Raw genomic sequence first — 21,183 nt, forward strand, 5'->3', positions numbered from 1 at the left:
AACTTCTTAAGGAAGAACTTCCTAATTGGAAGTAGTATCCACAAAAATTAATGGAAAAAACATTTATGGCACTGCTGTTTCTGCACAAAAAATACAGCAATAATATTTATTACACCAAGCACCATTCTTCTATTTTTATATGGAAACACATTTAATTCTAAATTATTAATTTTCAACAGTGTGCAATAATTGAATCCAGTTTCTTTTCAACTGTAAATGAGGAATCTGATGGGATTAATTACAATATTTTTAAAATATACAAGCAAATAGTATTAATAATTTAATTATGTTCAGTCCACTGAAACACAGGATTTGAAGTACTGATTTACAACTTCTACAAATGACAGCATATGATAGTTTTTAATATTATACAATGGGAAAGTTCAACTCAATAACAGATACAACCTGCACAGTCAAGGAACAGAAGAGCACAATTAAAATTAGATCTCTTACAACAAGACAGTTCTTTGTCCTCTAAATGTTTTCTTATTACATGTCTTCAGTTGGTACTTCTACAACAAGCAAGCACAAAGTATTATTAGCCCATTGTAGAAGGAAGCACTAAAAGTTTGTTGACCACGATATATATATTCATTACTATTGCTCATTGTGTTCTCATAATTTAAGTTACTCTTGAAACTAGACTGAGTGTTTGTGGGTTTTTAATTCCTCATAGCTTAACTCTTTACAGAATAGCGGTAAGTATAATTACCACATCATTTAGCAGTCAATAACTTGGTATTCTGCACACACAGCATATTAATGAGTGCCACCTGGTTCTCAATTAAAAAGTCCTTAACATCCTAAATGTTACAGAGATATATGATTTCTTGGATGTAGCATCTGGATTTTTAATTATTATCTAGCTGAGATTTGTGCTTTAAATTAACAGCTGAATCTAACCTTTCCTAAATTTTTCTGTTAAATAATTCATTGTGCTACTTAAAATGGGAAAGCAAGTATGTATGTTTGTTGAGTCATGAGGTTCTGACAAGTTAGTTCATTGAAAGAATAAATATTTAATACACATGCAATATTTCATCATAAATATTAGCAAAATAAACAGTCTCTTTCATTGTGATATATTCCTGCAAAGTTCCTTAACTTACTACCACAGAAAAAAGAAACAGAAAAATTCAAATAACAAACAAACTTAAGTCAATCATTACAGAATATTCTTGTAAAATTTAATGTCTTGATAATATACTATACAACTGTAAAACCTCATTTTTTAATTAGAAGACAACTCAATATGATCTGATGACAAAGTGTATATTATTACACATCTTAGCTCTAACGGAATGATAGGATATTAACCAGACTAAGAAATCGGCCTGTAATACTGTATCAAACACTGTTGGTTTTTTATTGCTGATGATAGTATGATTAATGATGATTAAGAGTGACTACAAAATTTCTGTGCTCAGAGAGCAAAGTACAGACCAGTGTTTTAATTATCCTTCTATTCGAATATGGGGAGAACATTTACTGAAACGTAAGTACAGTAAACTTCCCATTATCTGGGTTGATGAAGACACAAAATATTTTGTGTATTTACAAACTTCACATTTTCTCACAAAAACCTGACACTTTTCTGAAAAATAATTTGTAGTGATCCCTTGCTTTTTCCTCCATGGCTGAACTAGCATTTCTGGAATCATGAGGACCATGCCCAAGATATACCATCCATCACTCACTCTTTTCCAAAATGCTATAATGTTTTCATCTTCAGTGTCATTTCATAGACAGTCAGTCCCTGCTAATTCTGTTGCCCATTCTCTGATCTCTCAAATTTTTCAGGTAATTCATTCTCCTGTCTTAGTGGCAGTACATTTTCTAACGATTTTCAGCCATCTTACTTCAGATCCACAAGTGTTAACCATCATTTTTACCCAACTACCGCACAATTCAACAACTGACTGCAAAACACTGATGTTTGAAAAAGACCAAATGTACGTGTAGCATGCCCCTTCTCCACCACCATGACCATTGGAACAAACCTCTCCACCCCACCATGATACTGAACAAAAAGTACAGAGGAAAAGGCATTGTTCAACCACATCTTCTCTAGACCCCCCAAAACCAACCACCCCCATCCTACAAAGCAGTCATGGAAAGATGTCTGAAGTCTAGTTCACACGTCTGCGTTTATGTAAAACAAAAGTCGTGCATGGATAATCAAAAAACCAGATGATGCACACATGAATAATTGGAAGTTTATCGTACTGTGCATTTTGATCTACATATTCTGTATTTAATTTAGTTTATTAACCTATAATCTGTTTTGAAAGAAAATTGATTTTAAGCTATTACATATAGCACTACAGAACTGTGCAACTTATTTTCTCTCAACAACTTATCATTACAATATTTTAGCACTAACAGTTTAACAGATCAGTTTCTTAATACTACTCTAATACATTACTTATTAAATCTTCAACTTAAATTCCAGCTGGCACTGCAGCATTTAGATGTTAAGAAACCTTTTCGTGTACAATAAGGGGTTAAATCAAAGCTTTGAAAATACAACCTTTATAATTTGTGACTGCGTGTCACCATTATCTTTTCAATAAATGTAGAACCTGTTAACTCATCGGCTGAAAAATATGAGAATGGTGTAAGGCAGATCTCACTTTGTTTACGTTCCATGTCTTTTAAAGACCCTTCACTATTACCACAAACACTGTTCTCAGTCTGTGTTTCAAGTGAAAATCCTGCTATGTGCTAAGTGAGTGAAACATATAAGTACCTACATTACAGGTGGTTCGTCCATATGGGAAGTGACTGTCCAAACCAGGAACCATCACAGCTTGGTGCAACCTAAATCTATATTTACATTTCACAGTCAATTTATGATACAGTTTCAGTGATAATTATTTATAATTATTATTACTACTGCTATTATGATTCACACATTTACAATACTTACTGTACAGTATGAGACCAGCTGCAAAGCCATCAACTGATATGAAAATATTAAAATAATTTTCAAAATTGTAGTATTACTTCATGAATTAATAAACTGATAATAATATTAAAAGGTGCTTCAATTGTTAACAACTCGTTATGCATAACACAACAGAATAAAACTTTGTACTACAACTACTTATTTTCAAGTTTATTGTACTATGCAGATATTCAGTTATGAAATATAATTCTGGTTCCCTGAAATCTGAAGGTCTGATGGAAGTACAGATCTGGTCTTGAAGACACCATATGGTCTTCTACGTGGTTAAAAATAATCTTAAATAACACTGTCTCCCTCTACAGTGGCACGATTGAGGTGATTCTTGATTATTATTAAGTCACTTTTTCACACATTTACTGTTAAATAGCTTTACTTTTTTTAACTACAAGTTTCAGCCCATTTGGGACCTCACCAGGTTTGAATGTAAGTTCAAGGTCATTGCACTGGAAATGTATTACTTATTATTTATTTTACTCCTAATTTTATTTTTTATTTGAGACAACATAGGGAGAGAAACAAAAGTGATATGGTTTCAGTACAATGACTTTGAACTTATATTTGAACCTGATGAGGGTCCCATTGGGCTGAAACTTGAAGTTCAACAAAATGAAGCTACTGAACAGTAAGTGTGCGAAAAGATGACTGAATAATAACCGACAAGAATCAACATAACACATCAGGGTGCTGCACTACAGAACTGAGGCAATGTGTTCCTCCGAAACATTGGTAACCACTTACAAGTTCACATGGAGTCACAACCCAGACCACCACCATCAACATATAATTTTGACTATGATTTGAAACTATAAATGTAAATTAAATTCATTCAGTAATTAAAATCTGACAACAATTATATTCATAATGTCAAATCCACTATGGTTATGAATCAAAACAGCTCAGATAGTAAAGTGATTGGCTATGGGGTGGATAGCCAGGGTTTTATTCCTACCAGAGGGCCAAAGCAAGAAACAGGCTTAAAGGAACAGTCCACGATAACTGTGACTTACTCCTTCTCCCTGTATATATAGTACACTAAAATTGTTCCAAAAAGGTAATCTACAATTTGCATACACTGTAACATATTTTGAAGATTTTTAGACATCATTACATAGGAATTTCATATCCCTTCCAATAGCAGAACAGTTTTGTTGAAAACACCAGTAATCGTAAGTTTGTGGTTTTGCAGCGGGCATAAAGTTTTACAGGTGTCTCCATTTGATCCCATGTAGAATTGGGCATACAACAGAAATAACCAAAGCCCTGCACTAAAACTATAGTTAACACTTTGCAAACCTTTACTATATACAATTACACTCACGTTTGTACATTATTTTTCTTTATTTCACATGATATATCTTTGCTTGATTAGGTTAACGCAGGGGTTCTCAACCTGTGGCCCTCATACATTTCATCTAAGACCTTATGGGTTAACCTGTATCAAACAATTTTCTGAAATCAGAGAACATGTCTTATTAAAGCAGTCACTATTTGGCAGTCTCAGTTGCTATGAGCAAATCAAGAACTATGATGCATCTTACTGATGAGCATTTAGAGGGATGTGTATAAATCTCAGTGACAGAAATTAAAGCAGATATTAAAAGATTACTGAAACAAACGCAGCAAACGATGTCTCACTATAGACTGATTTTTTAAACAAGAATTCAATGCTATATGAACCTGTTATAATGGAAAGTTATTTACATTGTTAATAAATTGACATCAAGTTTCAATAGATTGTCCTCATTTATAACCTCGAGAGATGATAAGTGGAGATTTGATCCTCAGTCTGGGAGAGGTTGAGAACCTCTAGTTTAAAGTTTGACAGATATTACTGGAATTACAATAAGTTCGAACATTTTTTTCACAGTATTTCAAAATCTGAAAATTCTTTGACATGTTTCACTTTTTTATGTATCTCAGTTTGTAACAATGTAGGCAGAATCTGGTGCCATAATACAAAGTTTCTACCTCAATGCACACTTTATCATTCTATATAAAACATTAAGTACTCCTATCTGTCAAACAGTTCATTTTATTTTTAATACAACATATGCCACATTGTTTCTGAATAAACTGTAGGCTTCTGTCAATTCTAGTAAGAGGTTAAGTAACTTCATAATAGCTGTACAAGAATGGAAGTGTAAGTATGCTAAAAGATTATAAATTGAAATCACGTTTTAGTCTATAAAATAGTAAGTCATGCAAGCCAGTTTTCCTTAAAAGGCTCTTCTGGAATAATAATTCCAAATAACTATATCTACATTAATAAATAACCACAAAGAGGCAAAACCAGTCCAAAATCTGCTTGACAACCATTTTCCTGACTGCATAAATTATTAATTCTACCCTCTTGATTTTTCAAAAGCAATTCCCAGATATATTTTGTTTATAAACAGTTTCATTACTGAACTTTAAGGAAATAAATTACAGTCCATTCAAAACATCTCAGAATTAGAAAATATATCTTGGGGACCTTAAATGTTAAATTCTGTAATAATTTTCACCGACATCAGAACAAGAAATCAATTATAAGTAATACAGACACTCTAAGTTTACAAGTACAGTACAAAGTCTATCACAGTACCATAAGCTGCCTTCAGGATCACAGTGCAGCACTTTCTTCAATATACAGAAGTAAATAACTAAGGGCAATTATCATCAAATCATTAAGGAGGGTTTCAACACCCCCTATACACAAATTATAGTGGCATTTCAGTGTCTGGAATCTCATCTAGGCCTACTTTCAGAAAAGAAGTGTCTGCGCACAGCAGGAATGTGTTTTCCACCGCTCCAGTATTGACAGAAAATTCTTCAGGGGTAAATGATTGCACTCAAATATAATACAGCGATACTAATTCTCTGAACTTCTAGTACATCAGTTAAAGAAATATATCAACAATATATGGTATAAATTACACATATGTACCATACATGTATCTATGTATGTAATAAATAAAATATGTTGTCTTCTGGGTTGTAACATCATGCAGTCTTGCAGGTGGTTACCAAAATTCCTCTCAAATTTTGGCAACCACCTAAAGTACTAATTGACCCAGAAGACCAAAACTGACATCTTCGCCACCATGATAACCTCAACAATTTGTCACACAAATCAAATCCACATCTGGATTCCTCTTTCTAATGAAACCAAGCACTACCTGGATTGTTGACTATATATTCACTGTCACTTTTTTTCACATAATTTTCAAAATTTTAAAAGTGTTTGTTAATGTTGAATTACATAGATGGCTGTTTGGTAATCATTGCCCTGATGATGTAGGCAGCAAGGACCTGTGTAACGTTACTAAAATTCCACCAGACTACACAGCGCTACAACCCAGAAGATGGCCATCTTTGGACTCAGCACCTTGAGAACCTCAAATTCTACTTGGTTGAATTACATGTTTTAGATAAAAATGGTCATCATCAGGTTATTCAGTTGTACCCAAGTTATTGCACATCTTTAATACAAATAACAGTAGGTATTAATTTTGTTAATGATAAAATATAATGAAATAATCCACTAATTGTACATCAAAATCATTAAACAAATGGATTACAGAATAGTGATGCTGTTACCTGTGGATTCGTATGTTGTGTGTTTCATGTTCTGTATGTTATAATTTAGCATAAACACGAGTAAAAAATATGGGAGGAGGAGGAATGACACACACATTCCTCTTTGTACAGTAACATGTACAACAGGTTTTATTTCAATATAAATACTAAATGTTCTTTTAGTTTATTTCCTACTTGCAATTTATAATGTTCTTTGTGCATTCTGACACATCTGAATAAATGAAGATTGCCGTCTTCAGACTCACCGCTGCGAAAACCTCAAATCCTACAATCTGAATAACTGTTACATTTTAACAACGTATATCTCTAAAAAAAAACTATATTCTGTAAAACATATATTGCTGTATCCAAAATCGTTACTACATTAATGACCTAACGGTAGACTGCAAATGAGATTGATCCTACTGTCAATACTTTTAAATTCTAAGATTGTTAATTAAGACTAAGTCATATCAGTCTAGCAGTGATAATTGACATCAATACAGCAAAAACTGACTTTCATGACTAGTTTCTAAGCCTGGAATAATTACAAAATGTATTCACATTATTTCTATGCATGTAGATCAGCAGTAAGCAATGTACGAGTATGTGTTTGTGTGCAGGACTTACAACTAAGTTTGGGGCAGCTACGGCATCTGTTATAATAAATACAATTAAGATTCTTTTCGTTTGGCACAGAAAAAATTCAGAAAGTAATCGTCTTTCACCCAGATGCAGCAAGCAGTCAGCACTGCTGAGACTGAAATATTGTTTCTCCTGTAATATACAGAATTCCAACTGCAAGATTTTGCAGCACTTAAGAGTGCAGAGGAGGGAAGCAGAAGCCTTACTTTAAGATAAGTCATAACCAGAACTTTCGAGATTTGTTCTGTTCGACTTACACCTATGTAGTCTATACTGCGGCTAAAAAATTCAGTTTTAACTTTATTACACAGGTTAAATAAACAGTGATACTTCGATTCATATTAAAGAGGTATGACTTCTGGCAATTAGTATAACAGTTTTGAGATATTTCATGGTTTTACTCAGTCTTTATGTGTGGCTTCTGAGCTATGATCTTGTCTAGGTCATAACCACTTTATCTTACATATCTCTTATTCAGCATCCATAACTATAAGTTATTTGATGCTAAAAGCATCTGGAGTTGATGCAGGTCCACTAAATACCATACATATCAGCTGATTACAACTATAAACAATCACATTAATGATATCATAAAAATAAACGCAGTAATAAGACCAATGACTACGACAATGGTGGAATAATGACAATGTTCTGTCCAAAATTAAGGCTCATGGAAAACGCTAGGTGGTGTATCGTCATGAAATGAGGTAGACAACAAATTAAAGATGCTAATTTTGTGCAGGATTATAGAGGCCACATCCTAGCACAAGAAGAGGATCGACTTGTTTAATTAGCACGGGACAATCAAGGGACCCTTCAACTGAACGGTAGGCATTCAAGATGAGTCATTACATATATAGTCACAAAATTCCATGTGGTCTAATACATGATGCACAAAACTTCAGTGAAGTTACCAGTACTTAAAAGAATCTCTGTGATAAATTTTAAGACAACCAGTAATATGTTCATGCATTTCCATGCAAGATAGTTTGGTTGTGGAGTTCAGTTCTAAGAACTTTGTCAAAATAATGAGGTAGTAGTGGTCAAAAGTGAACTTTCCTTTCAGGAATCTTTACTCGCACTCTCACCAGATTCTTTCCAAATCATGTACAATAATTGTGTGAACATAAATATGTTCTGAGACCTGAATGATGCATATCAAAGCTTGCATTTGTAAAATGCTTCAAAATCATTTTAATGAAGAGAACTAGACAAGAGTGATAAATTATGATATGAAACTTCACTTACTCTCATCTTCATACACACAATTCCTTCACAGAGCATTAGCTGTTTCTGTTTCTGATGTGGTTAATAAGGCAGACATAATGCTCGAAACTGTTTTATCGTTTGGCGCCTGATTCATAAAGCAATCACTGTGTCAACACGGGCATAAATAACAGAAAACTTGTCAATGGGAATTTTATTCATAAGACTATCTCAATATCCAAGCAACTTCCGTGCATATGTTTTAAGAAACGCCAGAGCCAAGAAAGGGCACTTTCATTACTACATTTATAAGACCGTCATAAGAAATAAGGGACTTCTTTATTTCAGTTATTTTAAGAAAACTCTGGGTGAAGAATTGATGCTTTAATGTAAGGGCACAAGAAAGAGGGGCATGCAATTTATGCGAGTGGGATTTTGGAGTTCTTTTGTACTTTTCTGATAAAACTTGCGCTTTATTCTGAAATTCTGAATCGATTGTCTCTCTCAGTCGTACAAGCTATCATATTACATAAGACAAATATTTATGAACAAATATATTCTTTAATCAAAATAGTACCCCCCCCCCCCCCATAGATATGGTGACTAAAAACTAGACAGTGGTTGAGAAGTCATTGAACATTATGTATTACATCTCTCAAATAAAATATGGTAATCCTGGATACATGTTTTTTCATAATTATTTTAAATCTTATTCTTTTTTTATTATACAATTTCAGTTTCAATGAACATAACAATGAGGATGCTAATGGAAGGACCTGTACTAAATCAAATTGCATACGATCAACAACATTTTTAAAATAGCACAACTGTCTACAATCTTGGCCACGTCATGTCACTGTAACACTAACCTAGTAATAATTAACAAGAAATGTTACTCATAGTTCATTTCTGTGATGAAACTTGAGTATAAAACTGCACGATTTCACTTAATACTGTATGTATACCATAATGGATGTAAAGTTACAAAGTCTTGCTCCCCTCCTCCTATTATATAAAATGGCATTTCTATCACAATTCTCTTACGAATGCCAAGTCTCAGGAATGCTGAACAGTGGCAACACATCATCCATACATCACTCAAATGCGATCACAACTACACAGCATCAGTATCTGTGCCAGAGCAGCGTGACAATAAACAGCGTTTAACCCTACAATAAATGGAATAATGTTTCAGTAATAAATAAACTGATCTCAGGTTATCTTGAAAATCTTATTGTTAACATATGCAAATTGTGCCATGAACTTTTATAGGCACGATGCATAAAATTAAAACATTTGAAACAATGTGTAAAACTGAGTACTGGAAAAAAAAATACCTGAGAAATATTCTGAATGTATAAAGTGAATCTTTTGCAGCAATTGAAGTTGATGAAAGACTCTCGGGCTACAAGCTGCATCAGGCGGCTGAACATATCGTTTATTCACCTTTCAGCCACCTGACGCGACTTGTACCCCGAGAGTCTCTCATCAAATTCTGTACGTACTTGGATAAAATTTGCTGCCTATTTTGAAAAAAAAAAGTATAGACGTCTATATTTAAAACTCTGGACCAGAAATTCTGACGAAGCTAACTCAAAATTTAATATTTATGACATGTCAGTTCAAATGATTCAGAACAAATTTTTGGTACAGACTTGTCAGATTTCTGAACAAAATTGTAATTAAAACATTTTATCAGATTTCACATTATGTATATCATGGAAGGCCCAGATGGAAGAATGGAAAATACATGGATGTGGTATAATCATACTGCCTGTCACTTAACTTATCTCTCTTCAGAACTATTAAGAGACTTTTTGGTTGTTATGTATTTTATTCATTATTATTAACTTATATTGGTGGACAACTTTTTATCTAAAAAATTGTTTAATTTTGAAAGAACAGTATTCACATAACAAGCTGTGGTACCGAGTTTCTTCTTCAGTTTTATTGCTACATCATCATAAAATTTTGATACAAAGTAAACTTCAAAGAGAAACCAATCGGCTTTAATTTATATCTGAGAGACCATAACACTGTCTGTCCAACAAGTTTAATGGTATCATTAAGCAAATTTTTAGGTTGTTGATGATGTGGTCTTCTGGGAAAAACACAATGTGGACCTGAAGTTAGAAACCAGCATTTCTGCGTTACAACCCAGAAGACCAGCGCTGCCATCTTCACTGCTGTGAGAATCTCAAATATCATAAATTTGTACCTTTATTCCAGCCTAGTCTTATAGCAAATAGAATTCTGATATTCCTACAAATGTTGGTTCCTGAAGTATGTTACAATAATTATTTTTAAAATAAAACTTCATATATTTTCAGCAACAAGTCTGATGCAGTCACCTACATAAATCCTGTTTCACATTTATTTTATAATAAATATATTCTCAGCTGCTTCAATTCCAATTCTTTCTTTGTTAACGTCCAATTTTTGCTTCCGTAGAGGCCACCAGCGGCCACTGCTATAACTTTGTAAAATTTAATCCGAGTATCCATTCTAGTTTTGTTCTTCAAAGTGCATCTGATTGTACTGCACACATAATTAAACTTTTCCAACATTTTATTGATATCCACTTCTCCATGGTATGAAAGTTGGTACCCCAGAAAGTTAAACTGATATACTTGCTCTAAAGGCTGGTTGTCTATCATTAGCTTAGACCTCACAGGCCATTTGCCGCAAAAGGCCATAACTTTTGTTTTCTTTTTTTTTTATAAATCACAAAATTATATTCAGCAATTACTTTATTCAGTTCATGAAGGGCTCTTTGAAGATTATTTTCATCATCAAAGATGATAACCTGATTAGGTGAATTGCAACATTTAACGTCCACATCAAGATAAGTTTATAACTGGATTTGGTAATAAAAGTAAACCAATGCAGCATCATTAGTTAACAGAAACATAATTTGTTGTTACTTTAAATTTCTTAAATTTGACAGGGAGATAAGAAATAGTTTGTAATCCAACAATTTTCTAACTTTTGACTTTCTTGCAACAGTAGATTTAAAAAAGACAGACTCCTAGTTTGTGAGTAAGGAAAACAAAACAATTTAATTTAGGATTATATAAAGTTCAACTCAACTTTTCAAAGAGATGTACGCTTTGTAGAGTAATGTGAGTTTTATTAAGGCCTTTACAGATAAAATCTGCATTTCCAATCAACACAGTATACAACTTCAACTATTTGCTACTGCAGATTAATATAATTAGGGCATCTGTTTCGTTGTTTTAACTATTGTGGTCCAAGTCAAGGAATGAGATAAATTTTCAGAAGTTTATTGTACTTACAAAAATGCGCTCCCCCCCACCACCAATCTCAGATTTTAACAGTAATGAAACTTGAAAAGAATAAAGTCACAATGATGCAGAAACTTCTTAATTTTACACTTCTTCAATCCTTCATGTTAATTTCTAAGTAAAGAAACATTATTTTGTTAGTATATTTCAGCTTAAAAGTCATAGATAGATAACGAAGACAAGGTAATCAAATCAAGTAGCTGATCTGAACACGTAACACGGGTGCTATCAAAAATGTATAAGAAATTTTAGATACAAAAACTGAATGGAAACTACAATTTTGGAAATACAGGTTCAAATGGGAGGCTAATTTTAAAATTAATAATCAACGAATATGGTGACGATGATGCAGATAGATTTAGCTGGCTTAGGACTGGTAGGCTAGTGAGAAAAAAAAAACAACGAACCTCAAGATTCCATAAATGGCAGGGAATTTCTTTAATTAGATGAGCGGCCATTAGCTTCTCACAAGAAACCTGCTCCATTCAGTTAGTTTATACAATAACTGTACTAACACATTCAAAGTTACTACTTTAAATGCTAACAAAATCTGAGCCTGCAGATTGTAATTTTGATTAAATTCTATGAAAACCTTAATGCTCTATATACAGTAAATAAGACATTACTTACATTTCCATAGACATCTAATCACTGTAACATCTTCGCAAAATAAAACATTAACCTTTTCAAGCTGAGTGGTTACTCTGTGTACCATCTGCTTTAACAATAAGTAACACTGTATTTTTTTTTTATTATTTATGGGTTTCATATGATACTCAGCATAAACTAACATCATTTCCTTAAACAGCATTAACCCACCGATTTGAAATGCAGAAGTGTGGAATTTTATTTGCAAAATAGACCGAATTCTCAAATATTACTTAGATGAGCTATGGCTTTAAACGGTTGATATAATAGCTCAAATTTGTTTTCATACCAGAAGAAAATTCTGAAGATAAAAGTTCTTAAACCACATGGAAGAGGTTTAAAAACCAGGAAATACTGAACATCACTTATTCCATTCAGAACATAGCTACAAAAAAATAAATGGCATTTCTGTTGCGCGTAAGAACATACTAAAATATGTGAGTTTTGTGGTTTTAAATGCGCAGGTAAAAACTGTGACACACAGGGCAATTGATTGTGCAAGCATGCTCGTTTCCATTTTAAATTATAAAAAAAGTAAATTTATGTGAATATTATGAACATTGTAATGTTGACTGTGTGCATTGTGTAGGTACAGGAAAAATCTTTGTAAACTGTTTTATTTTATTTTAGATAAATATTCAACACTGCACGGTATGCAAGGTTTTAAGATTGTTTTATTATAACTGTTACTTTTCCATAAAGAAACAAGAATTTAAAATGTTGGAACTGTACTGTAATTTTTCCACACTGTTCATTGAAGAGATAAAATGCTGTTCCATCTGCATGGTACTTATTTAGAACGACGATAATAAATGTCCTCTTCTAAGTTCACATTTTTGTTGCTATACACCTTAAATATCACATGTATAGACAGCTAGATATATTGCAGTTTTTCCTTAAGAACAAGCGATTATCAATTCATTTTAATTATAATTCTGTATTGCCTAATATTCTGAAAGATGAGATATCAATGCACAATTTTATGAAGGAGTCACTGGACCTTAGTGACAATGACCTTACTATTCAAGCAGGCAGCTTTTCTTTTATATAAATAGTATGGTAATAAAAAAAAACATTCCACAGCTTACTGCATCTGTACATAATTTTATTGATAATGAACAAAATTAAAATAAAGAACAGAAATAATTCCTACTTCAAGCATAAGTCAATTATGATACTATTACATATTATAAGTTTACCAAGATTACTTAACCAAAGTATTTAACAAAAATCCTGATCTTCTAGGACATGATACTGTACTTCTGCAGTGATCTGCCCCATGAAAGACTGTTCCTTGTCTACATAATTAATACATGAGCAACCAAAGTTCAACAGCTCAAAAGGTTTTCCACTTACTATTGCTAACAACATTCCAGCAGGATGGATCTATAAGACTGTTCCATCGTTGGTTTAAAACAGAAATTCCAGAAGTTATGAGCGCTGAAGAAATACTCAAAAGATATCAAGAATGCCTGAAAAATTTCGGTCCCAATACCCACCACTATACAGCCAGTCTTCTTGCTTTGTATGAGGATTTGTGCCAGGTGTAAACCACCTGAAACACACACATTCAGCACAGTACAAATAAAATCTATAAATATTCTACAAATCTAATTATTATTTGTATATCTAAACATATTTATGACACAAAAATTAATGCTTTCGTGTGATTTTATAATTTAAAAGCAATTAAAATTATGAATAAGGGCATATGAAATAATCTGCCTGACATTCATATGGAAATGGGGGAGCGGAGAATACTCACTAGCTTGCGAAAGTTATTTTTCCAGTTAACGTAACATATATGTATAAAATGCTAACTAAAATTTTGGACTGTCATAACTGAAGCCATAAACAATGATCTGAGTCTAGTCATTACTTTAGACATTTATTATATTTATTTAGTGTTCTGTCTGACGACAGGTCCATATGAACAGGGTCCTTCCATCCTTTTCTCGGACTGGGACCTGTTCATATACGTTCTTGGCAGATGATCCAGAAGTGGTTTGCCATTGCCTTCTTCTGTGTGTGAATGGGATGCCACGGAGAAACCGGGGAAGCCCCCGGAGGAAAACTCCGTGTTGCCTAGACCACGGCCTTGCCCAACACAAGTTATAAAATCGGGCACCGCCGGGAATCGAACCCGAGACCCCAGGATTACAAGGCCAGCGTTCTAACCGCTAGACCACCTCATCTTATTATTATTCAGTGTTCTGTCTGACGACAGGTCCATATGAACAGGATCCTTCCATCCTCTTCTCGGACTGGGACCTGTTCATATACGTTCTTGGCAGATGATCCAGAAGTGGTTTGCCATTGCCTTCTTCTGTGTGTGAATGGAGTAATTGTTGGGATGCCACGGAGGAAAACTCCGTGTTGCCTAGACCACGGCCTCGCCCAACACAAGTTATAAATTCGGGCACCAGACCTTCTCTACAGGACCATGTCATCCAGATGAACATGGTCTCACAAACACAGAAACTTACCTTGGTGCCCAGTCAAGGCCCTTCTTTCCTTTGCGTGCCTTTCGTGCATCCCTCTGCTTCTCTTCAAGACGAGTTTTCTCTGCGGCAGCTCCATCTATGTCACCCTCTTCCAGCTTTCGAATATCAGGACGAAACCTGTGACAGTAATGGCAGAATACAGTCAATGGATGTGCTTCAGTTACGAAGAAAACTGAAGCGAGGATTCCAAAGCAACGTCACCTCACCTGCAATCCGTAGGACAAAGCTTGCTCTTCATGCCTTCCTCCATTTCATTAAGGGACATGGCAAACAATGTGAACTGGTAATACTGAAAGAAAAAAACTAACATCAAATGAGGCAAAAATTTGAAAGAAACACATGAGGAAATAAATGTGTGAAGTTTTGCTTCAACTGGATTGGTTCAAATTAATTTCAAGCATTTTAGAAAAGGTTATAAAATAAACTGTAAGATTACAAAATATATTTGAAAATCAAATTGTGAAGTGTCACTTATACAAGACTCAAAATCATTTGTGCGTCATTCAGAAAAGGCTGTTCTTATGCCTTTGAGTATTCCATTAAACCAATTCCGCCCTAACTATGAGATGAGTTGCTTCTGGAGATACGAATTTTAAATGCTAGAGAAAAAGTAGGTCCTTGGGTTTTAAGACTTTAAAGTAAACATCTTAAAAAATTTTCAATGCACATTTCCTGGATGTTGCATTGATTATAAAAATAAAATATCACACAACCATAAATTTTCTTAGAATCGGGAAATACTAATTAATTATATGTAAATACGAACCTCAGGAAAAATTAACACTGTCCATACGATGACAACGCTGTTTTTAGTACAGTAAACTAACCTCTGAACTTCGGTCTGGTCTTGGATCAGCTTCCCACAAGGTAACTGAATTGGGAATGTCAATGGAGTATGTGGAATCACACTTGGGGAGCTCCCCTTCAGCCACATCTGGTATGGGACAACCCTCATCTACACTCCCCTAATAAAAACAAAAAAAAAAATCACATGCAGTTAATTCTCTACTGGCAAACCTCTGCACAGTAAATATCATCATCAATTTCAAGCAGATTTCCCCAACTTTTTTCGTATGTGCACACATACATTATTACCAAAGAAAACTGCATTGAAATCTTGTGTTATATGTGAAAATAAAATGTAAGTTTCTAATATGATAAGATTATATTTATGTTCGGAAGTCCATCTATGTTTTATTTTACAACAAATATACTAACAAAAACACAATATGTAATAAAGTATGGTGGGAAACAAGTAGTTCAAATTTAAATGTTCCTACAGATTACAAAATGAAAACGACTGTTTAAATGTGAGAAAAAAATCTTTTGACGGCCAAATGAAAGTCTATTTATTGAATATCTGACATCTCCGGTATCAACCGCCTTAGATTTTATAACGCTTACAATCTGTACACATACCTCAGATTGAGAATTTGATTTGAAGGGTCCAACCTTGAAGCTGTTGAGTTTTGCTAGCACTTTCTTTGGCGTATGGGAAGGACTGTCATTAGGAGTCGCTCCTTTTCCTTTATCACCATCACGCCTAAATTCAGACATAGATATAGCAGTAAACTAAATAATGGATATGTTAAGTATTCTCCAAAAAACAGTTTGTAGTTTCATATAGTTCTTTCACTTATTAATAAAGCTAAGGGTTCTAGTGTCTGAGAAAATACAGTGCTAATCAATTATATAATTTAAAAATATTACCAGGCCTGCACGAATTTCTTATAAATTTAGAAGCCACCTCCATAAATTTATGAGTCAGATTAAAAAGTATTTCAGAAACAGACTATAATATTCAAGTAAATTAATTCATAAGCACCAAAGCTGCTACCTATACGATGGAATTGAAACTACACGGTACACATTTAAAAATGTTACATAATAATATGAGGAGATACAAAATCTTCTGAATAAATATTTAGAAAATTCTAGGTGCTATCATGCAAACTGTGGGTGCCATGGCAACCTGGCACTCATGATTTGTGCAGGCCTGGATATGACAATATAAACAACAATTTTATTAATTTCAGAATTATTAATTACAATTAATTATGAAATTAAGTTTCATAAATATTTTATCACATTTAATATGATTAATTAAATAAATATTTGTAAACATAACCTCAAACATGCAAAGCCTAACAATTACACTACATAGTGTTGCCTTACTCTACCACTAACTAAACATAAAGAAAAACATAGAAATTCTGAAACTGGTCTTCTTGGTTGCCACAGAGTCTTGTAGGTGGTTACCAACATTCCACCCAGATGACTACAACTGATTCCTTCACGACTGTGAGAACATCAAATCTCAACACTTAACAATGTTTAGCATCCTGTATTCTGAATGTACTCAGATACATGCAGATAAACAGTTAAATCAAAGCAATCATCTGCCTCAGCCTACTTGAAGCAGTGACATATCCTGGTCTAGAAGTCAGGTCACATAGAAATGTAATATTACTAAATCCCTCAAAAATCACTACAGCGCTAAGATTTTTAACAGCAACAGCAGCAGCAACAACAACTACAACAACAACAGCAGTAGCAGCAGCGACATGCCACTCTTGTGTTATACAGTAAAATATTTTTTCATGTTCTACGCATTTCAGTAGTCTTGCAGTGCGCTACTAGCCAGACCATAGCATTCACCACTGACTTGGAGCCATTTGCAGTTACCGCCCTTTCACCTGAGAATTGCCTCTTCTGCTCTTAATAAATTTGGTGTTTTATATGATGAGTGAGAAATATATCAGCCATTAAATAAAATTTAAATATAAATTAATATAAAATTACTTGTGCCATCTTATTAATAACAGTCGTATTATAGGATGTTCCATTTAAAATGTAACCCTAACTACTGCACATGAGCCATTTCGTACACAAAATGATAAAATCAATTGCAATACTGAATTCTTCAAATTGACACGGTCGTAATTTCAGATGTTTTGTCACTTGATGCACGAACACTTCCAATGTGCCAAAAAAAATTTACCAGTTGGTGTACTGTTGCCTTGTTCAATACTTCCTTGTCAGGATATTCCCTGCTATACGGTTCATGGACAGCAGTAAAATGTTCTGATGCAAAGTAACGTTCGAGAATGAATGAACGAACATACTGCTTGTAAATACACCATGTTAATACCTGCACAACTTTTGTAAAACTGACAAGGGTAGTAGCCTAGCAACCAGGGTGATGACCTTAACTCAAGTAGCGCAAGGGAGAATGGAGAGTCTATTACATGGGGGTAGACCTGCTTCTGACTTCATTTTATACCACAGTACATGATTGTCGATGGATTGTATTTTAAATTGTAGATCCTCTATGTACATGCAAAATAACATAAATAAAACTCAGCGTGGAAAGGGTTAATCTTATAAATCCTGGAGAACTGAAGTCATACCGGATGCTGTATCAACTCCTGCTTGACACCAGAACAAATAGGTTTTATCTTAAAATTCTCACACATATAAAGGCAGAGTTAAATTGTATATGTAACGGGTTATCATGTAACAGTGACTTCGTTAATAACATAGTAGTTCCTACACCTATATCTTTATAACACTTAAACAGTAATATGATATATAACACCTCTGCAGGTCTCTTTCTGAGTTCCAGTGGTCACACAACAACACTTGCACTCACAGAAGGTGGACAAATGAGAAGGTAAACACTGAGAGAGAAAATATGAGTTCACTTATAAAACGCCTGTGTTCGGGCAGCGAGCATATCAATAACAGATCAACCTAAAGTGGTTTCAGGCACTGGGACTCACACCTTAATTTTTTGGGAAAGCCATTCAGAGCTGACTGTAGTTTCTGGGTAGATTTAAAATATTTCTCTTTTTTTTTAAAAACATGAACGGAAACATTGTTATCCAGAGTAGATATAAAGTTCCTTAAGACGGACCATCATACGAGGTAAACCTCAGAACACTGATACATCATCTCAATACAAATCAAATCCAAAATGTAGCTGAAGTCCTACAGCATAAAGATGTATAAATTTTCAACATACATGCTTTTAGGGCATGAGGATGGATCGAGATATAATTGAGGAGATAGAGGAAAGACAACTGATTTGGTACGGACACGCGCAAAGGATGGAGGAGGAAAGGTTACCAAAGAAGATTATGAAATGGCAACCAAAAGAGAGAAGGAAGAGAGGAAGACCGAGACCAGGATGGAATGACAGAATTATAAAAACCATGATAGAGTGGAGTAAAAAAGATGTTTCGAAACCTCAATCAAAGCCTCGGACAGACGGACGTAACAGAGGACCGAATGGAAGAGGAGAATTGAGGAGGCCATGGAAAGAAGAAGAAGAAGAATGAGGAGGAGGAGGAGGAGACAGAGGAGGAGGAGAAGGAGGAGGAGACGGAGGAGAAAGTTGAGGAGGAGGAGAAGGAGGAGGAGAAGAAAAATGCTTTTAGGGAGAAAGATGCTTAAGTTTTGCCCATTACATGTGTTTCAGTAATCTGTATCAGTGACACTTTATGACAATTTGCAGTAGACTGCAAAACTTCTCACCCTGTTGCGACTTTATATTTTATTATTATATTGGTCCAGCCTACTAACACTGAACAAGCACTGGTTCATTCTACTAAAAAGATATGTGGCTCACTGTTTAACCATCATAAGCATGATCAGCAGATTCTACAGTCTAAAGCCCGTTACAGGCTTTAACTTAACACACAGTTCATTAGTTTTCATACAATACTTAATTCTTGGAATTTTTCTGGATGGGGCATCTGCTACCTGTCTGGTTGGGTAATGATGCCATGCCAACCATGAAGAATTCTTCCAAAGATTACCTCAGGTGGTTGGGTGGCTGACTGGGGATTAACTACAGAGACGCAGCATCCATTAACTTCCACTCAAAGAAGGGCATGCAAATCTCCATCGTAAGTGTCTGTTATTATACAGTTCTAATGAATATTGGAATGCATCAACAAATTTTGGTAAAACTCCCCATTTTCACATTTTGTGAAAATCTATCCAGTGGTTCTTGAGTTGTTACGTGAAGACAGGCAGGCACAGGCATGTTTTGGCTACGTTCAGTGGTGAACACACCTAAGAAAGGTCAATTATTTAATTATAAAATGCAGAATAAAGGTGTGAGGAAACATGCTCAAAAAGCTGGTATACAAATAATTCACAAGCTACTAATAGGCCAGCACAGAGGTCCTCAAATGAAGTTACTAAGTTTTATTTTATTATTTAACTCTTCACTGCTTCCAGTGTAGTAAAATTTAAATGTTCTCTTCTGTGCTTAACTGGAAGGTATAAAGAGGATTTAAGTGAACAGGCAACAAAATACTGTGAAAACATTTTCCTTCTTTCTTTGGTTAATGTGAATAATAACCTAAGCGTTTAACTTGTGGTCTTCCGGATTATAACATCATGCAGTCTTCTATGCGGACACAAATATTTTGGACAAATCCATTGCTTCATCTTTTACACTGAAGACTGAGGTTATAGTATCCCTTGAAATATTAGATTATACAGTGTCATAACCCAGAATATCACAATCCAAATTTACACTGCTATGAAAACTTAAAATCTAAAATAGCCTACGTATTAAACTGGGACATTGCATACTGAAGATTGATGTATATAGTGCATTTGATGACACAGTTACATGCAACTGTCACTTCCCAGCTCCCAACAGGAGCTGAATGGCAAGCACTAAGAGCAATTATAGTTAACATGCAACTGTGACCAACATCATGTGAGGTACTGATTATTATTGTATGTATGGATATGGTATGATACACAGTTTAACAGCATATTTTTCTGTACAAATCAAATGTGAAATGTGGCTTCCTCATGAGAAATTCAGAACTGCCAAATTCTATACCAGTGGCCCCCAACCTTTTTGTGCCTATGGGCACATTTGAGAGTTTATGAGATCGTGGCGGGCACCAACCAATTAACAAAGCAAAATTTTCTTTTCTCTGGACAAATAAGATATGGACACCAAATAATACACAAAACAACACGACGTTTAATGATACAAGAAACCACACAATCAAAAATACGTACTTTTATAAGTACAATTATTATTACTCAAGTGGGAAGTTGGTGTGATGTTTGGCGCTGCATTTCATCGGCCAGTTTTTCAAATTTGGGAGTGTAGGATGATGTTTCTGCTCGGAAACAATCGTCAAGATCTGTGCTTTGATTTTATAATGTTCGTGGTTGAACGGCCTTCATTATTCAGTATAACCTCTTTCCTTAACAACGCAGGCACCCAAAAAAGGCCTTGGCAGGCGCCATGGTGCCTGTGGTGTTGGAGACCACTGTTCTATACCTTCAGATTAACGTTTTTATTAAAAAATAA

The 21,183-nt window shown here is 34.4% G+C and overlaps 1 protein-coding gene across 8 annotated transcripts in view; it reads right to left on the reverse strand.

Moving 5' to 3' along the window:
* Positions 1 to 267: 267 nt before the first annotated feature.
* Positions 268 to 21,183, reverse strand: part of LOC110826784 (oxysterol-binding protein-related protein 2) — a 72,821-nt gene continuing 51,905 nt past the window's right edge. For 7 of the 8 annotated variants that reach the window (XM_087352013.1, XM_087352012.1, XM_087352011.1 and 4 more), the window contains 5 exons: positions 16,254 to 16,377; positions 15,662 to 15,799; positions 15,041 to 15,123; positions 14,817 to 14,951; positions 268 to 13,885 (listed from right to left, as the gene is read on the reverse strand). In XM_087352013.1, coding sequence (XP_087208139.1) covers positions 13,783 to 13,885; positions 14,817 to 14,951; positions 15,041 to 15,123; positions 15,662 to 15,799; positions 16,254 to 16,377 — 583 coding nt within the window. In that variant the 3' untranslated portion in view covers positions 268 to 13,782. The other variant, XM_087352014.1, reaches the window with a different exon arrangement.

Source organism: Zootermopsis nevadensis, unplaced genomic scaffold (assembly GCF_977971745.1).
Source record: "Zootermopsis nevadensis isolate Lab colony 2312 unplaced genomic scaffold, Znev_1.0 Znev_ptg000020l, whole genome shotgun sequence".
Classification (NCBI taxonomy): Eukaryota; Metazoa; Arthropoda; class Insecta; order Blattodea; family Termopsidae; genus Zootermopsis; species Zootermopsis nevadensis.